This window comes from Episyrphus balteatus, chromosome 1 (genome assembly GCF_945859705.1).
Source record: "Episyrphus balteatus chromosome 1, idEpiBalt1.1, whole genome shotgun sequence".
Classification (NCBI taxonomy): Eukaryota; Metazoa; Arthropoda; class Insecta; order Diptera; family Syrphidae; genus Episyrphus; species Episyrphus balteatus.
The window spans coordinates 52,889,374-52,908,357 of record NC_079134.1 but is presented as its reverse complement, the minus strand read 5'-3'; the positions used below and the strand labels follow the sequence as shown (position 1 = coordinate 52,908,357).

The following is an 18,984-nucleotide window of genomic DNA, read 5'->3' as shown; positions in this document are numbered from 1 at the left end:
AAATTCATTTAGACTTCTGCTGGGAAAAAAATCCGTGGTCAATTTTGGCTTTGGTATTTGATAGAGTAGGTATATCAGTACGAGCCATTTTGCCATTTTGTTTTTACAGGTTATTTTGATTTTTGCACATAACTCACGTGCTTTTAATCCTAGAATATTAAGTTATTTTGTACGTATAATTAATTTATAGATTTGACTTGTTGAAATTAGATTTCCAACACAATATATGTGTACCGTTAAAAAGTTACAGAGCATTTTCTAAAAAAAAATAAGGGTAAATTTTGTTCTATAGGCCTGGTATGCTGTTCGCGCTAAATTTTAGCCGACATAAAATTCCCATACAAGTTATCGATAATTTGTATGGGATCCATTTTAGCTCAGATAAAATGTTTCGATAATTTGTAGGGGAGCTAAAATTTAGCGCGAGCAGCGTACCAGGCTATAAGCCTGGTACGCAGCTCGCGCTAAATTTTAGCTCCCATACAAATTATCGAAAATTTTTAGCCGAGATAAAATGGATCCCATACAAGTTATCGATAACTTGTATGGGAATTTTATCTCAGCTAAAATTTAGCGCGAGCAGCGTACTAGGCTATACCATACATTTTTACATTTTTTTCGCCCACTTAAATTAATAAATTATTAGGGTCAATGTGGGTAAATGTAAACAATTTCATGTCTTTTTTTCTTTCGACTTTAGATTTTTTTATTTTTTCACGGAACAACTTAAATGGTATCTTCAAATGCAAATATGAAATGATGGCAATTCTTCTTTATTAATATAAACAAATATTTCCCAAATTGTTTACATTACTGTCAAATATGGCATGTTTACAAATACCCCACCATGTTTGTGTTTTTTTACAAATTCGGGGTAAATGTGAACACTGATTTAAAATTTAGAATTTCTTCTTTATCATATGGATAACGACTTGAAAAACGTTCAAGAAGGTACTTGACAAAAACTTTTTCAAATTCCAATAAAAGTTTTTGTTTTCTTCCTTTGATTCTTTATATAGGCGCCCAATATGCATCCTGAGCAGCTCTGAACGTCATATTTTTCGTTTTTTTACGTCAACGACCGATTTTGCAACATCATCTACTGAAAATGATGGTGTTGGCTACTTTAAAATGTGACTCCGCGGCACTTTAGCAATAGTAATTGACTAAAAATACTTTATTTTTATTAAAACCAATAATTTCACCAAATATGTTTGTTTATATTTACCCCCAGAATACGTTGTTTACATTTACCCATTATGAAAAATATTCTGGGGTAAATGTAAACATATGCAAATCGACATAAATGTCCTGTATTTTAAAATTTGCTTGTATCACATAGAATCTACATCAAAATTAAAAACAAAAAAGTATTTGCAAATTATACTGACTTAATTGAATCTGCAAAAATATTTAATTTTTCTGAAAGACTAACGACTTGTTTGGCACTTTAAAAAATTATCTTTCACGGATAATACGCTCGTCGAATGAATTCTCTCTTGACAGCAATGAGCTTGACGTATAAGTTAAAAGATACATGCGTCCGCGGTTTGTACTTATTTCTCTGGAGAAAAAAATCCTTGCCAATATCTCGATGGATAAAATCTCCAAGGTAACAATTTTGTTTTTAAAAATCTTCACGAAATTTCCAGATCCCCAATGTCCAGTTTTGTCTACTAAATAACGGCATATAAATGTCATTCTTTTACCGTTATGTCATGAAAAGGATTGTGTGTTTAAAGAACAAATTATGAATTCACTTGAAGTTTGTCAAAATTTTTAATAAATGGAAGTGGCTTTTGTGTTTCTTAAAGCCTGGTACGCTGCTCGCGCTAAATTTTAGCTCCCATACAAATTATCGAAAATTTTTAGCCGAGATAAAATGGGTCCCATACAAGTTATCGATAACTTGTATGGGAAAATTATCTCAGCTAAAATTTAGCGCGAGCAGCGTACCAGGCTTAAGAATAGTTACAGATGGGATTACTGTATGAAGATCAAATAAAGGTCGAAAAAAGCTAATTATAAATGGATTAGAGGCTATCATTTCCATTAAAAAAAAAAACAAAAAAAGAACAAAAATTGGGATTTTGGGTTCGAGGATTTTGGGTTTGGGGATTTTAGTTTGGGTATTATGGCTTGGGGAAAACGTCACAAACCCGAATTTTCATTTTGGAATTCGATAGATTGTTGGTACATAAACCAAAAAACATTTTTTTGCACATAACTCGTGTAATTTGAACCTGTTATATGACACAAGTTATATGACAAATTGATAGCAAATTTAAGTACCTAACATATTTTGTAGCAAATCTAATTTGTTGCAAGTTTGTCTAATTCAATATACTAGGGTCAAAAGCATGTGAGTTATGTGCAAAAATCAAAATGACCGGTAAAAACAAATGGCAGCAAAATGAGACTAGGTGTACCTAATTGTTCAAAATGTGGTTTTCAGCTCGTGTACTAATACTCAATCAAATAGCAAACAAAAATTCCTAAATTCAAATTCCCCGTGCTATAGTGAGGAAAATCTTTCCTGAAAAAAATCTGTAAATGGTTAGATCAAAAAGCGACCGCATTATCCAACTTTATAAAAGTACCTACAAACAACCAAAAAGCTCTCTACGCCTAACCTTTTGATATACATAATTCGATAAAATTATTATTATTTGTACGTATTTTTAGTTTTTTAAACAATTTTTTTTGAAGTTATACTTCTTATGGGAGGGTGGGTGTGAAAATTTGTTTTTTGACAAGAATGTCAAAGGGATTATGACGCGATCGCCATCTCTGAGACAATTGGGAAGCAGGGCTGTCGTTTCATCTTTACAGTTGGTAGTACTTAAGTATTTAAAAATGCAGTACGCCGCAGTACGTGGCAAGTTGCATGTTTTATGTCGCAAGTTGTATGTGGCATGTGGCAAGTACCTACCATGTGGCATGAAACATGGTGCAAGTGCATGTGGCATGTGGCAAGTAGCAAGAGGCACTTGCACTTGGAATTCAGTATGCAAAATGTGGCAAGTTGCCACAAAAAAAAAAAAGAAAAATGTTAATACTCATAATAAAAGGAAAAGAAAACAACATAGACTAAAACTATACCTGTATTGATATAAAGACCATCAATCGTAGATAAAATTTAATTTTTTTTCTCAAAAATTTAGCCCCGAAAATTAGTATGAAGATTCTTAACCCTCTGTAGACGCACCTCTTTTTTGTGACGTGATAGGCACACGTGCGAAATTGGTTTATACTTTTTCATGTCGCTAGAACTTTTTTCGGTCACAATATTTTATAGAGAATCAAGTATGAAAATGATGTAGAATATTCCGAGGAATTCGAATATTGCATTCACAATTCCGAACAAAAATATTTTCACCCTTATAAAGAGCCTTTTTTGTGACCACTTTTTTGAAAAATCGTAATTCTTTTAATTTTGTCCTGCCAAATTCGCACCCGTGTGCCGACAGAGGGTTAATTTCCAATTATTAATATTTTTTCATGCATATCTGAAGTCAGATTGTCTTGGATTAAGGTACGGAGATAGCATCAAAAAATTTCCTTAGATCACCATAAGCTAAGATTGTTAAAAAAATACGCTGTTTGATTATTTTAATAAATTATATAAAACAAAAATAATAAAAATTAAAAATATCAAATGAAATTCACTTAACATAGGTACTGAGTGAGAAGTATAACTTCAGTCGCGTGTACATGTGTACACACACTCTTTTTTTTCTAGATTTTGGTTAGAAAAATTATTTTCTGATGTTTTGTTTTTGTTCAACTTCAGTAGCGTACTAGGATTTAATTTCCAAAGACCATATAAAGCTGAAAATTAGAACTGCGTACTTACTAACATTTTGGATATACCTACCTCCACCTTACCAAATTTGTGGTAGGCTCTCGGTCTATCGACTTCAAAATTAAAATACTTATAATTGAATTTTGGGCGGGGGTCTTTGTTTTTGCTATTGAGTGTGAAAATCTGGGTTATTATCAAGCTTAGACTCTTTAATATTTTAAGTTGCTGTTAAATGATGTCCGGTTAGTATCTTTCCATTCGTATAAAAAGCCTGGGTGTGACGCACTTGATAACGTCCTATTGATGCGCTTACGTAAGCTCGACCCGTTTCTTGTCTAGTCTCTAGTTTGATTCCGACAACACACCAATTACAAAACTTTTAAAAAAATAAACACTTTTTGCCTTGCGAAAAAGAATACAACAGATAATAATTTAATAAAATTTATTTCCATTGCTTCTATCAGTTTTAACAATCCAAACTTATCATCTCAAAGATATAAATATCTTTTAATCATTAGATTCAACCGCTCTAAATTCAATACCTTAAATAGAACCTTACTATTTGTTTGTTTATTTAAGAACATGCAATAACTCTTTCATTAAAGGTACGTCTTGTGTACTATTTTTTTTTTTTAGTTATGCTTTAATAAATTCTAATAATATAGAATATTCGCAATTTTATAAATTTTACCTTCAAATCATTCCATCATGTAATATAGCTTGAATTTAGGCACTATAAGTTGAACTTAGAGCTACATAATATTTTTGCGAATATTATCTAAAATGTTTTGTTGAACATAAAAAAAAAATTATTTAGCCATATTTTATTTATTTTTACATACTTAATGTGTTTTAAGCTTATTTTTTTTTTGTTTTCTTTTGGAATTTAATAGCTTCTAAAATATATATCAAGCATATTTTTTTTGCTTAATCTTTTCTACCTTAATCACAATGTCGTGTCTTTGGACGTTTATTTTCAGCCATAAGTTGTAAATAAAACCCTTTACATTCATAATTTATAATAATAGTCACACGCAAAATAAATAAAATGTTTTATGTATAAAAAAAAATATAAAAAAAAATGACAATGTTATTTTAAAAAATCCACATTTATATAAATCAGAAATACAAATAAAATATATTTCAAAAAATACAAAAGCTAAACAAATAAATCAACAAAAATTATTTTACCAAACAAATAAAATAATAATGTTAAATTTATTTAAAATCAAATAATTTGTCTGCTTAAATTTAACATTAGAGGCTAGGTACTTTTCTTTTAGAACTTTTTGTTTTAACCTTTATTTTATCATTATAGAGTAAGGTATATTATGTATTCTATTTCGTTATTCATTGAAACGCTTTTGGAGAATATTATTGAATATTTTTGTTTTTATTTCATTTTGATACTCTTGCTTTGGTAATATTTTGTTTTTCTGCTTCGGTGAATTCCAAAATACTTTCGATCGCCTTGAGGTGACCCTGTGAGTTCTCCTTGTCGGTTAAGAAATAATAGACTGCACTTTTGAGGAATTGCAGTGTTACTTCGGGATCAACATGGGTTTTATTCTTCTGAGCGTCCAAAAGCCGACGATATATTGTCTGTTTAAAATTAATATTTTTTTTATATATATTTTTATATCTGTTTTTTGTTTTTTTTTTTATCGAAACAAAAAAAAAAATCAAAAAGGAAATAATAAATAATGGACTTCATTGATGAACCAAATAGTTAAAATGTATGAAAATGTAATAAATCTTTATGTTAGGTTATCAAGATACACGAAAATATATATTTGAAGTTATACTTCGTTTCCGGCGTTTGTACAGAGTGAAAAATTCCTTTGTGACAAGAATATTAAAGGTACCTACTAATTAGTGATAGCAGTTCTCACAAAAAAAATTGTTTGTTATAAACGGCACATAGTTGCCTAAGAATCGCTTTCGTGATTTCTGCATTTCTGGTAAACGACTAAACAGACCAATTTATGTGTTTTTTGAAACTTTGTTTTCATGTGTCGATTAATATTTTATTTTTACCGGCATACCAAATTTAATTTTTGAAATTTTTTTTTCATAAAGAATAACTATTTAAAAAACGGCTCTTACGATTTTTAAAATTACTTCGTTTTTCAATTTTTTAAAAGATGTTGTAGTGGAGTAACTAAAGCTCAAAAATTGGCAATATTAGGGAACCCGGCCGAACAGCTTAGATTTTGATGATCTTTTTTTTCAAACGTCGGTAATTAAAAATACTTTAAAGTCTATAGATTAAAAATTGCCAGTGTTGCCGTTTTGATTTTTTAAAATTAATTGAAGATTTTTGTGAACAAAAAATTTTTTTTTTTCAAAATTTTTTCTTAAATTTCATAAATCAATTGATGCCAAAAGATTGTCTAGGAAATTCAAGGAAGAAAAATATATGGGAGTGAGGGACAATCGTCTAACGTTCAAGCGATAGATGCAATTTTCTTATTAATTGACTTCAAACACAAAAAAAAATATTTAAACACAACGGCAACACCTACAATATCAAAAAGTACATTTTTAAAAAGCTAGAAGCTTAGTCACATTTGTAAAATTAAAATTAAGTTGATTGAATGAAGGGCTTTTGAAAGAATGGTAATTGAACTCAGATTTTTGAAAAAAAATTATTGAAAAAATTTTAACATGTCGTTTTTAAAACTTTTTTCGTAATATAAAATGCATTTATTTTCAAATTTGTTTGGCCACATTTATTATGATTTGAAATTATAAAAGGAATTGTCAAAATGTATTACGGTTTATGAAAAAAATTAAAAAGGATTTCTTTTTCGAAGAACTTTTTTAATAGAAGTTTTTTTTTTAAAGTTCAACATCTAAATATAAAATTATTTTTTATTCATTTAATAACCCTTACTTTTGAAAGTTAAATAGTAAAAATTTAAAGTTCTTATTTACCAAAGTCTTTGAGAAAATTAATTATTTCAATGCAAAAATCCATTGAAATTGAAGTAATTTTTAATTTTTTTTCAAAAGTGTGATATATATTACCTTTTCTGCTTCGGAATCCAACTGATAATATTTAGGGTAAAACTTTTTTTTAAAATAAATTCATATTTTATTAGAAAAAGTTTGGAAAAAAGTCATTTTAAATTTTTTTAATAAATTTTTTTTTTAATTCTGAGTTTGAGGACCATTTTTTCAAAAACTCTTAGTTAAATTTAGTGGATTTAAATTTAAGAGATAAGAATGAGCTTCTGGCTTTTTAAAAATGTATTTTAAAATATTGCAGGTGTTGCCGTTGTTTTCAAAATATATTTTTGTGTTTGAAGTCAGATTATAAGAAAATTGCATTCATCGCTTAGACGATGGAAGATTGTCCCTTACTCCCTTATATTTTTTTCCTTAAATTACCTACAGAATCTTTAGCTATCATTTGTTTTATAAAATTTAAGTAAAAAAAATGGTTTTGTTAAAAAAAATTTAATTTTAAATTAAAAAACAATACGGCAATTTTTAATCTATAGACTTTAAAGTATTTTTAATTACCTACGTTTGAAAAAAAAATCGTCAAAATCTGAGCTGTTCGGCCGGGTTCCCTAATAATTTGCTTTAGTTACTCTACTATTGTTTAAAAACAAATTTTATATAACATCAAAAATGATGTTATTTGTATACAAAAATCCTCAATATTCTTAGCCACCTTAAGTACAGGACCAAGTATGTACTATCCAATCGTGTTTTTTATTTTTACTATAAGTATTAAAACACTGCGACTAAATCCCTTTACTATAACAATCTGTAACGTCTATTCATTTTGCCCTTACCCTGGGCAGTCTCCAAAATCGATCACTAGTTTCATTAATTGATTAGAAAAAAAAACAAAGTTTTCTTAACCAACTAAAATTTGTTTAAAAAATATATTACGTATACACCCCAGTGACCATTTATGTTTTAACTTTGAATATTTGTTAACCTACTAACAAAATTATCAAACAAATACGGTTCAAGTTTTATTTGATTATTACAATTGACAAGAAAGGGGTGGAGTGTCAAACTGATAGTTAACTATCATAATTATAATGAGAATTATAACTACTAATACCTTATTAGAAATAATACTTTATTCTAGGCGTGTTTTTTCTATTACTCAGTACCTACTCATTTTTCATTTTATTCGCAAAGCAATAATAAAAATTACACAAGTAAACATTTGTTTTTATTGTTTTTCGAAAAAAATGAGTAGCTACTGAGTTGTAGAAAAAACACGCCTTCTATTAAAACAATTCTTTTATTAAGTCTGTCGGACAAGTGGCGTAAAGTTATCTTTACGTGACGGACAAATACAAAAAAGGGGTCTCTGATTTGAACATTGCAATACAAAGAGAATCAGTTGTAGAATATTTTTTTTGTTGGTATTTTTGAATCCGTTTTTTCCTCGGATTTTAATTCGATCAAGCTTTGATTCGTTAAAATTGTCCAAGAACTTTAACTACTAAATTAAAAACATGCTGAACGAATCCTGCAATGATCGAAATAATTATATTACATTTCTGGATCTTAATTAGAACAATTTTAAAGGTTGAAGAAAAGGAGTTATTTATTACACTGAGGGAAAAAAATATAACAAAACAACGTAAAATCAATGAAAACCATTTTGATTTGACTATTATTCGGATTGATTAGCGTTGAAGATGAGCATTTAAAAATCAAAGTGGAAAAAATATTGATTTTAAGTGGCATAAAGTACCTACATTAGGGCGTTCGTTATTTCAGGGTTTTTTGAGAATCAAGTGAAAACCTATTTCAAAATATTAAAAAAAAAATTCCCTAGTTTCTGCAGATTTTTAATTTGACTCTAGATGGCACCCCAAGAGGGATAAAGGTTTTTCTCATTTGAGATAGGTAAAACATGCATGACCAGCTAACCCTCTTTTAACCTTGATCGTCACAAATTATTCTCATCAGTATCAGATCCAGAAATTTTCATTTGTAAATATTATTCCCATCATTGTGTATAAGTTGTATTTTCGTGCTTTATTCAATCTAGTTTCAGATTAATCAGGGGGTCAATTCCCGTCCTGTGATATTTTGAAATGAAAACAAAAATCCCAGTTTCACACTAAATTCGATTTTTGATTTGTGAAAGAAATAAAACAAATGTCTAAATCTTTTCACATGATAAATTACACTGGTTTACAGCCAAAAGGGACACTCAATCCCACTATTTTTTCTTACGTTCTTTGATCTCAGGGACTCGGAAATCACCTTAAAAAAAATTACGATGGATACGTTTTCGAGATATGAGATATTTTTCAAAGTTTTTTGTCGTTGTTTTTTCCAGCCTACTTAGTATTCTTGAGTAATAAACGACGAATCTGAACAGAAAAGCCAGCGACTGAAAGCTGAGTAAATAAGAAACAAACGCTAGAACAACTTTTCTGGGTCACTCCAGATATTCAAGTGCAATGTATTAAAACATTTTAAAAAAATCCAGTTTTTAAAGAAAATTTCTGCAAAAACAACTTTATTACTGAAACAAAACATCAAAATCTTTCGAATCCTCATAGCTTTAAATTTTTGTACACTTTCTGGCAAAGATAAAAAGATACTTTTCTTCAAAATCTATGGATAAATTATAAAGATATGACCATTTTTGTAATGATCAGTATTTTCGATTTTTTCTTTTACTTTCTGAGTTTTTGTCCATAACTTGAAAAGCAAGCCGAATTTGAAAATTTGTATTTATTTAAAAAAAAAAATTAAAATTGAAATATTGTAAAAAAAACTTAAGAAAAACTATTCATAAAAGAGAAAAAAAAAGAAATTTTTGATGTTTTTACTAAATGCTCTATTTTTATCTTTTGAGCATTTATAGAATTTTAATCATATAGGGTCAATGTGGGTAAATGTAAACAATTTCATGTCTTTTTTTTCTTTCGACTTTAGATTTTTATGTGTTTTCACGGAACAACTTGAATGGTATCTTCAAATGCAAATATGAAATGATGGCAATTCTTCTTTATAAATATAAACAAATATTTCCCAAATTGTTTAAATTACTCTCAAATATGGCATGCTTACAAATACCCCACCATGTTTCTGTTTTTTTACAAATTCGGGGTAAATGTAAACGGTGTTTTAAAATTTAGAATTTCCTCTTTATCATATGGATAACGACTTGAAAAACGTTCAAGAAGGTATTTGAAAAAAAACTTTTTCAAATTCCAATAAAAGTTTTTGTTTTCTTCCATTGATTCTTTATATAGGCACCCAATATGCATCCTCAACAGCTCTGAACGTCATATTTTTTTTGTTTTTACGTCAAAGACCGATTTTGCAACACCATCCACTAAAAATAATGGTGTTGGCTACTTTAAAATGTGATTTCGCGGCACTTTAGCAATAGTAATTGACTAAAAATAAGTTATTTTTATTAAAACCAATAATTTCAGCAAAAATATATGTTTATATTTACCCCCAGAATACGTTGTTTACATTTACCCATTATGAAAAATATTCTGGGGTGAATGTAAACACATGCAAATCAACATAAATGTCTTGTATTTTAAAATTTGTTTGTTTCACATAGAATCTACATCAAAATTAAAAACTAAAAAGTAATTGCAAATTATACTGACTTAATTGAATCTGCAAAAATATTTAATTTTTCTGGAAGACTAACGACTTGTTTTACACTTTAAAAAATTATCTTTCACGGAAAATACGCTCATCGAATGAATTCTCTCTTGACATCAATGAGTTTTACGTATAAGTTAAAAGATACATGCGTCCGCGATTTGTACTTATGTATGCGTCAAAGAGATTTAACTGAAGCTTGTTATGAGCTATGTTCTCATTTACCCCTGTTTACATTTACCCACATTGACCCTAAAGGAGAAAAGAAGATACTTTTTCGTTCAACATAGGTAATGGTCACAAAAATTGAATACGGCTAAAATTGGATAAAATATGGACTTTCAAAATCTACTGTTTTTGATCTTTTTGAACCATTTTTCTTTAACACATTTAAGAAGATATAATTAGGAGTAAAATAAATTGTATCCACTGTCCACTGTATGTTTGATTAATTGTTTGAGTTTTGTTTCAAAAAAACTACCATCAGAACGATTGCAATAATTTGCAAACTCACGCACTTTGGGTTTCACCTATGAAGAGTTCCAACATGGTGTGCAGTTAATGTAGGTAATGCAAAAATGGTATGACGAATTTTTTCAACCCATCCAAAAAAATTTAGTTTGTATGATTTGGTGTATATTTCAAGAAATGTGTTTTTTTTTCTTACATACCTAGTATATTGTTTAAAAGGAAAAATATTTGAAACCATGATTAGTTTGTTCACCACCACTATTAAATAATGAGTGTTACAAGTGATTTAGATACATTGATTTAAACAAAAGCAATTTGACGCGAGGTCCATACACCAAACATTTATATGATTATTTTACAAACATACCATATACCTTCAATTTTTTACAAAAATAAATTTTAAAAAATAATAATAAAATATTTTTAGTAAAAATAGTAGCAATAAACAAATAATACATTTTGATTTTAATAAAATCAAAAAACCAAAAAAAAAAATACTCCATTGATTTTACAAACCTTCCTCGCGCCAAGTACCCACAACGAAATAGCCTCTTTTGCAGTAAGGAGAGCATGATTACTGCCACATTGTGTTCTACATTCTGCTGCCTATAAAATACACACACATAGATATTTTTTGCGATTGGAAAAAAATTAGTTTTAATTTTTATTTCTTTTAATTTTAGTAATTGTTATAAAAAAATAAAAATATGTGTTGAAAAAAAATAAAAAGTTTTTTAAAATATCTACCGAAACTTATTCAAATATTTTATTTCAGTTGATTCATTATAAAAACATGCGATAAAAAATTGTTAGCAAAATAATCAGGCATTAATTTAAATAAAATTCCTTTAGTAAGAGATATCCCCGATTTTAATTTATTATAATAAATACTGAATTAAGTAAATTACTTTTGTTTTAACCATGCCCTCCTATATGTTACTCTTATTTTTTATTATTATTTGCGTGTGCAAACCAAGCGTATTTTAAAATGAAATAAAGACAAACGCACATAATTAAAACCTTTAAATGAAACACACGTATGCATTTTGTTTTAAAATATAAATATTTAATTAATTAAAACTGATTTTTTGTTTAAAACTTAAAGACAAAACATTTATTTATAGGAAAGCATTATAATAAAGTATGAATGGGTACTAAATCCAATGATAAAGACGAAGTGGTGTTTTTTTTATTAAATTACCAAGTGTATTCAATGAAGTAAGAAAATGTTGAAAATTTATAAATATATATTAAAAAGTTATAAAAAAAAAACTTAATTAAAAAAAATTATTATTAATAAATATGAAAATTAAATAAATTTAACAATTAAATTTTATGTGATATAAAACTTGTTACAATGAAAAATGCAGAATGCAATACAAAATGGAAAAAAGAATTAAAAAGATTTTGAAAAATCTTACGCGAATGTTTTCCAATTCGTCCTGTGTACTTTGGAGTTGATGCAACAGTTCCGTTATGGACACTTTATTTGGAGCTCTGTGCGCCAATTCCAGTGCCTGCAATTAAAAAAAAAGTAAATATAGATATCGTACTGCCATAACGATAATAATAATCGCCCTATTGACGTAATATCTGCCTCTTAAAGAGTTTTTCAAAATAGTCTAATATTGTCGGTTAAGAGTATAAACCTGAAAACTACCACCTACTTACTCCACATAAAAAATAGCTGTTTTTCACTCTAAGCCAACGATATTTACCCCTCTGGTCAAAATTTTTTTCAGATTCTCCCTTTTTTACTCCCTATTGACTGAACTAGTTAAAACAAAATATTTTCTCATTAGGTACCTACTTTCTTCTTGTATTCTCTTTTTAGTTATAGATTTTTACTTTCATTGTGTTTTACTTTACCGAAATACCATCGACATTTTGCTCGTTAGTGCTGGCCATTCGGATTAAAATCCTTTCATTTTTTCTCATTCTCTTTTGAAATAAATGCGGAGAGTTCCTGCAAAACTATATACTACCTGAAAATTACTTCTTTTTTTTACAAAAGAAATGCCCAAATCAAACTGAAAAATGATCTGATTACATCCAAAGTAAAAAATGCGTTGTTTAGTTAGAAGTAGAGGGTTCTGCAACATTAAGCAGAAGTTTTTTAAGGAGCTTTTATAGATTTTGTTTTCTTAGAAAATTGCAAAACAAAATCACAAGTTAATTTCTAAGTAACTAAAGTAAGAAAAATTTCCAATCATATACATTGAGCAGATTCTTACACTAGCTTTTAGAGCGTGATACTGAAAACTATAGACATTTTTAGTTAAATTCTAAAGCCTTATTTGTTACCTATAGAGATTCCAAAAATAACAACGAGGCAAGAAAAAAATCGTATTTGAGTGGGGGGTCTAATTCCCCTCGTTTTCTAAAAAAATTGACTTCATTTGGAAAAAAGTTATTATAAATCAACGGTTGCACCTACAATGAAACATTAACCTTTCGTTTTTTTATTTTTTAACATTAAGACTTCAATAAGGACAGAATAAAGTCATACAGTATTTGGTTCACCTAAGTCCCCTTAAAGCTAGAATCCAGGGGCACCGGGCGCCCAAGAAACAGTAAGAATAATTCACAGGTCAGTTTTGAGGTGTTATCAATGAAAAATTCAATACTGTAATACTTCATTGTGTACTTATTGAAGTCTTAATGTTAAAAAAATAAAGGTTAATGTTTCATAAACTAATTTACCAACAAGTCCAGCCAGGAAAAAATAATGCGGTTTCTTAGAAAAGAGTAGTTTTGGTTTTATATTAATTTCTCGAAAACAACAGACATTTTTGGATACGGTTTTCTGTTTTTGTTTAAGCTAAGTAGATAGTTCTTCTAGCAAAAAAAACCAATGCATTTCTTATGGGAGAGAATTTTTTTAGACTTTTTCCGATAAAAAATATTTTTTAACTCAACACGATTTTTTTTCTCGCAAAACAATGTGCATCCCATTGTTTTTGAGGAAAAAAACTTATAAATGTCATCTGTTCACCACAGATATCTTTTTTAAGAAAAAAAAAATTTTTTTTTATCGAAAAGAACTGTATACTAGGCATTAAAAACAAAAAAGATCACTGTATTTTAAAAATTAAAACAGTAGGTACTTAATTACATAAAATTTGGAAAAAAAGTAGTTCAAACATTTTTTTCATTTTTTTTTTATTTTAATTTTGAAAATTAATTTTTAAAAAACTGTATAGTTTTATATAATTGTTTATTTTTTGGATTTTTGTTGAAAAAAATACGTATACACCCCGTTGAATGATACAATATTTAGTGAAAATTACTTTTACAAAAATGAATACACTAGCCAAATTAAGCAAAATGCGATCAAGAAAAGAATTGATTAATTTTCTTTAAACAATAATTGTCACTCTGAGGTTAGAGTATATTCCGAGCCAAATGGAAAATTGTGGTAGTTATAAATTCGCCCTGTGGTATATTAGAAACGAAGATCTCTACATGCATCTTGAAGTCCAAACGATTCGATGAGAAATTTAATAAATGCACATAAACATAGAAAAAAGTACGCCGCCGCTGTTTCTACATTGAAGCGTTTGAAAATCAATCATCTAACAATGAAGTCAAATATTAAAAAAAAGGTTGGTGCTAACGTGGCAATGACTTTTATAACGATTTTTTACTTATATGAAAGTTAAAAAAAAAAACTGTAAAATGTGGAGTTTACGTATTTGTTATATAATATTACTAATATTTTAAATGATATTATTTAAGTAATAGAATTAAAAGAAAATTCGGAGGTTAGCCATAAAAACTATTGACAGGACTTTTTTGATATATGTATTAATACAAATTAGCGTTCCCCCCCCCCTCTTCACGCTTCTTCACCCTTTCTCTCTCGCACAACTTTTGAAATAATTTTTTTTAAGGACATTACATATTATAATGTAATAATATAATATAAGAAACAAGAATTAGAGATACGAAAAAGCCAAAGATACTAAGAGAAATCAACATATCGAGTCCGTCTAGCAAACATAACTCGATGTAATTTACTTATATTTTCTTTTTTGTTCAAGTTTCAACTACATATTAAGAAATTAATAAAATTCCTCATTAAAAAAATATATGAAGCTCTAAACAAACAGTCCAACAGTGCCCGGCTGTGATACTAAGATTCCTAACAGGAAATACGATTCTCTTTTACTTCCGTTTGGAAATGCCTGAGTTGATTTGTTAATGCTTACATTCCTTATTTAATTTCATTAAACAAAACCAAAATCCCAATCAAAGCAAGTAAAATTTTAAAAAACATAAACACTCACATGATCAGCTCGAGCTATTCTCTCTGCCTCCTGTCCCTGTGTGTACATATGCAAGTACATCTTATTTTGTTTATCATCTTGTTCCACCAATTTGCGTTGCAAATCCTCCAATTGCTTCTCCAACTCTCTAATGCGCTCCTTGGCATGCTCATAATCGGGAACGATATCTGCATAGCGAGTGTTGCATTCGGCCAATTTCTGCAACAATGCTTCTACTCTATCATTATGACTTCTTTTAAGATCACTCGTACTAGAGTCCTGGGTCTTGATGAGCTCCTCAATGCGCTCCTCATACAATTTTATCAACTCTTGCCGTTGCTCCTCATAGCTACTAGGTTCATCAGAACCACACGCAATATCATGTGTGTGATGAGCAAATGACGAAGAATCTTTCGAATGAACTGACGATGTTGTCAGATCTTCAAAATGCCCAGAGTCAGCATAGGAGCTCTGCATTTCCGATTGGCAAATGTGATGATGTTGAACACCGTGTTGGTTGTGTGGAATGTGCCTAGGGCTGGATTTGACCGCGGCTCCCTCATCGACCATGTCAATAATAGGTGAGACATCTTGTGATGTCTTCAAATCGGCCTCACGGACGGTAACCGCATCGCTGGAATTGGAACGATCTTCTGGTGATGAAAGGGAAGCTTTGAATAATCTCAATTCAACTACTTCCCGGGTCAGACGTAGTATTTCAGTATCTTTTTGTTCTAGATCATGACGAGCTGCACATAAAAGTTCTTTTAAACGACGAATTTGGCGCTGAGCGCGTTGTGTCGGAGTCAAATAGTCTTCACCGATTTGGCCAGCATAGTTCGAACAATGGACAACATATTTCATCTTTCGTCCACTAAAGGTTGTACCATTCCTGAAAATAGTAAAACCAATTAAATAAACAAGGTTTTAAACGGTTTTTGTACAAACAAACAAACCTTGCCACATAAGGGTGCTCGCAGGACATTGTTGAACGGCCGGATGTCGTTGTTGCAAAACTGTACAATGAATCTAAATCATCATCGAGATATGTACTTGGAGAGTCTGGGGTCACTGGTGGAGTCTTTGGTGTGAGCTTCGATTCGGGCACAGTTGACAATGGGGTTCGTGTCAAAATGGTTGGTGTCTTTGGTGTTCGACCTGTTGGGGTACCAGTCTTCGATGTGGACGACGACGCACACTTGTTTGCATTCGCTGACGGTCCGTTAAGGTTTAAAGACTATAAAAAACAAGCAAATCAAAGAAAGGCTTATTATTTGCTTGGCACATTTCAAGACTTTAAACATAAAAGCTGAACAAAATTGTGGTTGGGTAGGGAAATTGTATATAGTTTCTTTTGTAGTATTTTTCGTTCATTGCGCGAAATTGCAACAATAATTATATTATATGCAATGAAGACAATGAATTTCATGCCTGAATTGTTTGAAAATCACTGAATCTAACAGCAGTCATCCGTAGTATAGCTTCTTCGAGCTTATTTTAGCTTAACTTTATGATGATGCACTGGCTATACACATGATGTAAAGTAAGCTATTACAAGGTGCAATCTTGCGCTTAAAAGGTGATGGTTTCTGCTCTGTGGGTTGCTGTTATTTTTATATATTCTTTTGCAGTTTATAAAGCCGCAAGAAATAAATTGAATTCGTCGAATAATGAAGAAAATGATGAAAAGAAATTGAGAATACAACAAAATGTATGTAATGTCTGTTTGGTATTTATTTTTAATTGTTTTGTTTTACATTTTCATAACCTCATTAACAAAGGCAATGAATCAAATACAAATTAAAATTTTCTTGGTTCTTTTTTGGAGATGCATTTTTTTTTTCTACTTTTTTAAATTTTGATGATCAAAACTCATGGAATAATAATGAAGAAACTTGGGAATTTGAAAACAAAGATATAGTAATATTATGTGAGAAATTTCCATGACATAATTTTCAGCCAAACATGAGAATAAGTCAGCATAAACACCCTGGCAAAACTTTGAATAATAATCGCGGTTAGATTAAACTCATTTGGCAAATTTTAACATTTAATTGGAGAGTTTCGAAAAAATGGGATAAAAATCATATGGTAGCAAAGGTTGGGATCAAAACTGTTCAAATGGGGCTGAACATAACTTTATAAACGATGTATAAAGCCTTTTAAAAATGTCTATATTTGTTAAACAATTACCCATAATCTCATTTGGGTAAACCCGCACCAACCCCAACTCTTTTATTACAATATGAATTTATAGACAAATAATTCCAATTCAATACATGAAGACTAATCAAGCATTAAAAATTCGATAAAGTAGACCAAGTCAGACCAAATAGCTTTTATAAATACAAAAGAGGTTAAGATGTACTTATTACTGCTTTACATGTGTCATCTTTTGAGTATCCTTCGTGTATAAAGGTCTCGACCTTCGAAAAAATATTTATTCCATTAATTAAAATAACAAATTCTTAAGAAAACAAAAAGAGGCTTGCATACAAAATTCAAGACTGACACCAATAATATATCAAAGAATTTTTTTTTTATTTTATCTGCACACCTTTTGTTTAAGTAAAATGTATCTAGAAAATTGATTTTTTGCTTTTTTTGCCTTTTTTATTGCTTCGTACAAAATATTTACTTTTTGAATTATTTAACATGGTTGTGTTTTGCATGTTGTTTTACATTAAAAACAAAACACAAATAAACAACAAGAATGTAAGAAAAAAATTGAACTCCAAGAAAATTTTTTAAAGGTTTCTGCAACAAAGACACAGGGCCAAACTTATTTGGATAAATTGCTAGGCCTTTATATTATTAATTAAGTAGTCGTAAAGCCTCTTGATCACTATAAAATATTTTTTTTCGTTACTAGCTTCATTAGTTTGTGAAAAAGAGTACACAAGTTGTTTTGTAAACCAAAATCTAAGCTTTCTTTATCATTTTTCTAAGTTTTCTACTTGGAAAAATCATCACAAAAATTGTTTGAAAGTTTTCATTTTTGAACTTTTTCACTTTGAGGGCCAATTTAGGTAAGGCTAACGCAATAGAACATCGAGTTAAGTCTTAAATTGCAGAACAGAATCGCATTTTGGTACCAATAGTATGTACCTATACCCAGCGGCAAAAAAATAAAATTCACGTCTGGGTCTTAAAAAACTATCGTATATTAAAGATTCTGGCAAAGTTTTGAAAAAAAAAATTAATCGAAGGTGAGAAAATTCAATTTTAATTTTTTTTTTTTTTTTAATTTTTTTTTAGATTTTACACTTTAAAATGATAAGAAATATGTGTCTGAAAATTTTGAATAATTATACGATTTTTACTAAAAAATGTATCGATTTTTGCAAAAAAAAACGGCAACGCCATATTTCCGTTCTCTGAATTTTTCGAGAAAAACTAAAAACGCACTTTTGTTAGAATTACTTAGACTATTACGTACACCTAATTTAGTCGAAATCGTTATAAAAATATTCTCGTCTAAGCGGAATATTTTTAAGAAAGTTGGCCACCTAGGTTTCTATAGATTTATTTTATACCACAGGTGCTTAAAATTTTTCATAAAATACTTTTTTTACATTTTGCATCAAAAAACAGATTTCAAACTTTTTTTAAGGAAAATGTGCAACAGATATGAAATTTTTAAAGTGTTTATGTAATCATCCAATTTTATTGTAGACAATTAGAAAAAAGAAAAATAAATAAAATTCATTCATTCGAGGTTGTAGTGAACGAAAATATAAGATGATTAAATTAAAAATACACTGAACGAAAAAAAGCCAATATTTTATGAACTGGTAGCGATAGAACTTTTTTCTATCTGTT

The 18,984-nt window shown here is 29.2% G+C and overlaps 1 protein-coding gene across 6 annotated transcripts in view; it reads right to left on the bottom strand.

The window, feature by feature from the left end:
• Nucleotides 1-4,725: 4,725 nt before the first annotated feature.
• Nucleotides 4,726-18,984, bottom strand: part of LOC129920599 (protein quick-to-court) — a 42,840-nt gene continuing 28,581 nt past the window's right edge. For 5 of the 6 annotated variants that reach the window (XM_056002029.1, XM_056002004.1, XM_056002013.1 and 2 more), the window contains 5 exons: nucleotides 16,119-16,399; nucleotides 15,184-16,054; nucleotides 12,316-12,411; nucleotides 11,411-11,500; nucleotides 4,726-5,407 (listed from right to left, as the gene is read on the bottom strand). In XM_056002029.1, coding sequence (XP_055858004.1) covers nucleotides 5,204-5,407; nucleotides 11,411-11,500; nucleotides 12,316-12,411; nucleotides 15,184-16,054; nucleotides 16,119-16,399 — 1,542 coding nt within the window. In that variant the 3' untranslated portion in view covers nucleotides 4,726-5,203. The remainder of the gene's footprint in view (nucleotides 5,408-11,410; nucleotides 11,501-12,315; nucleotides 12,412-15,183; nucleotides 16,055-16,118; nucleotides 16,400-18,984) is intronic. The other variant, XM_056002032.1, reaches the window with a different exon arrangement.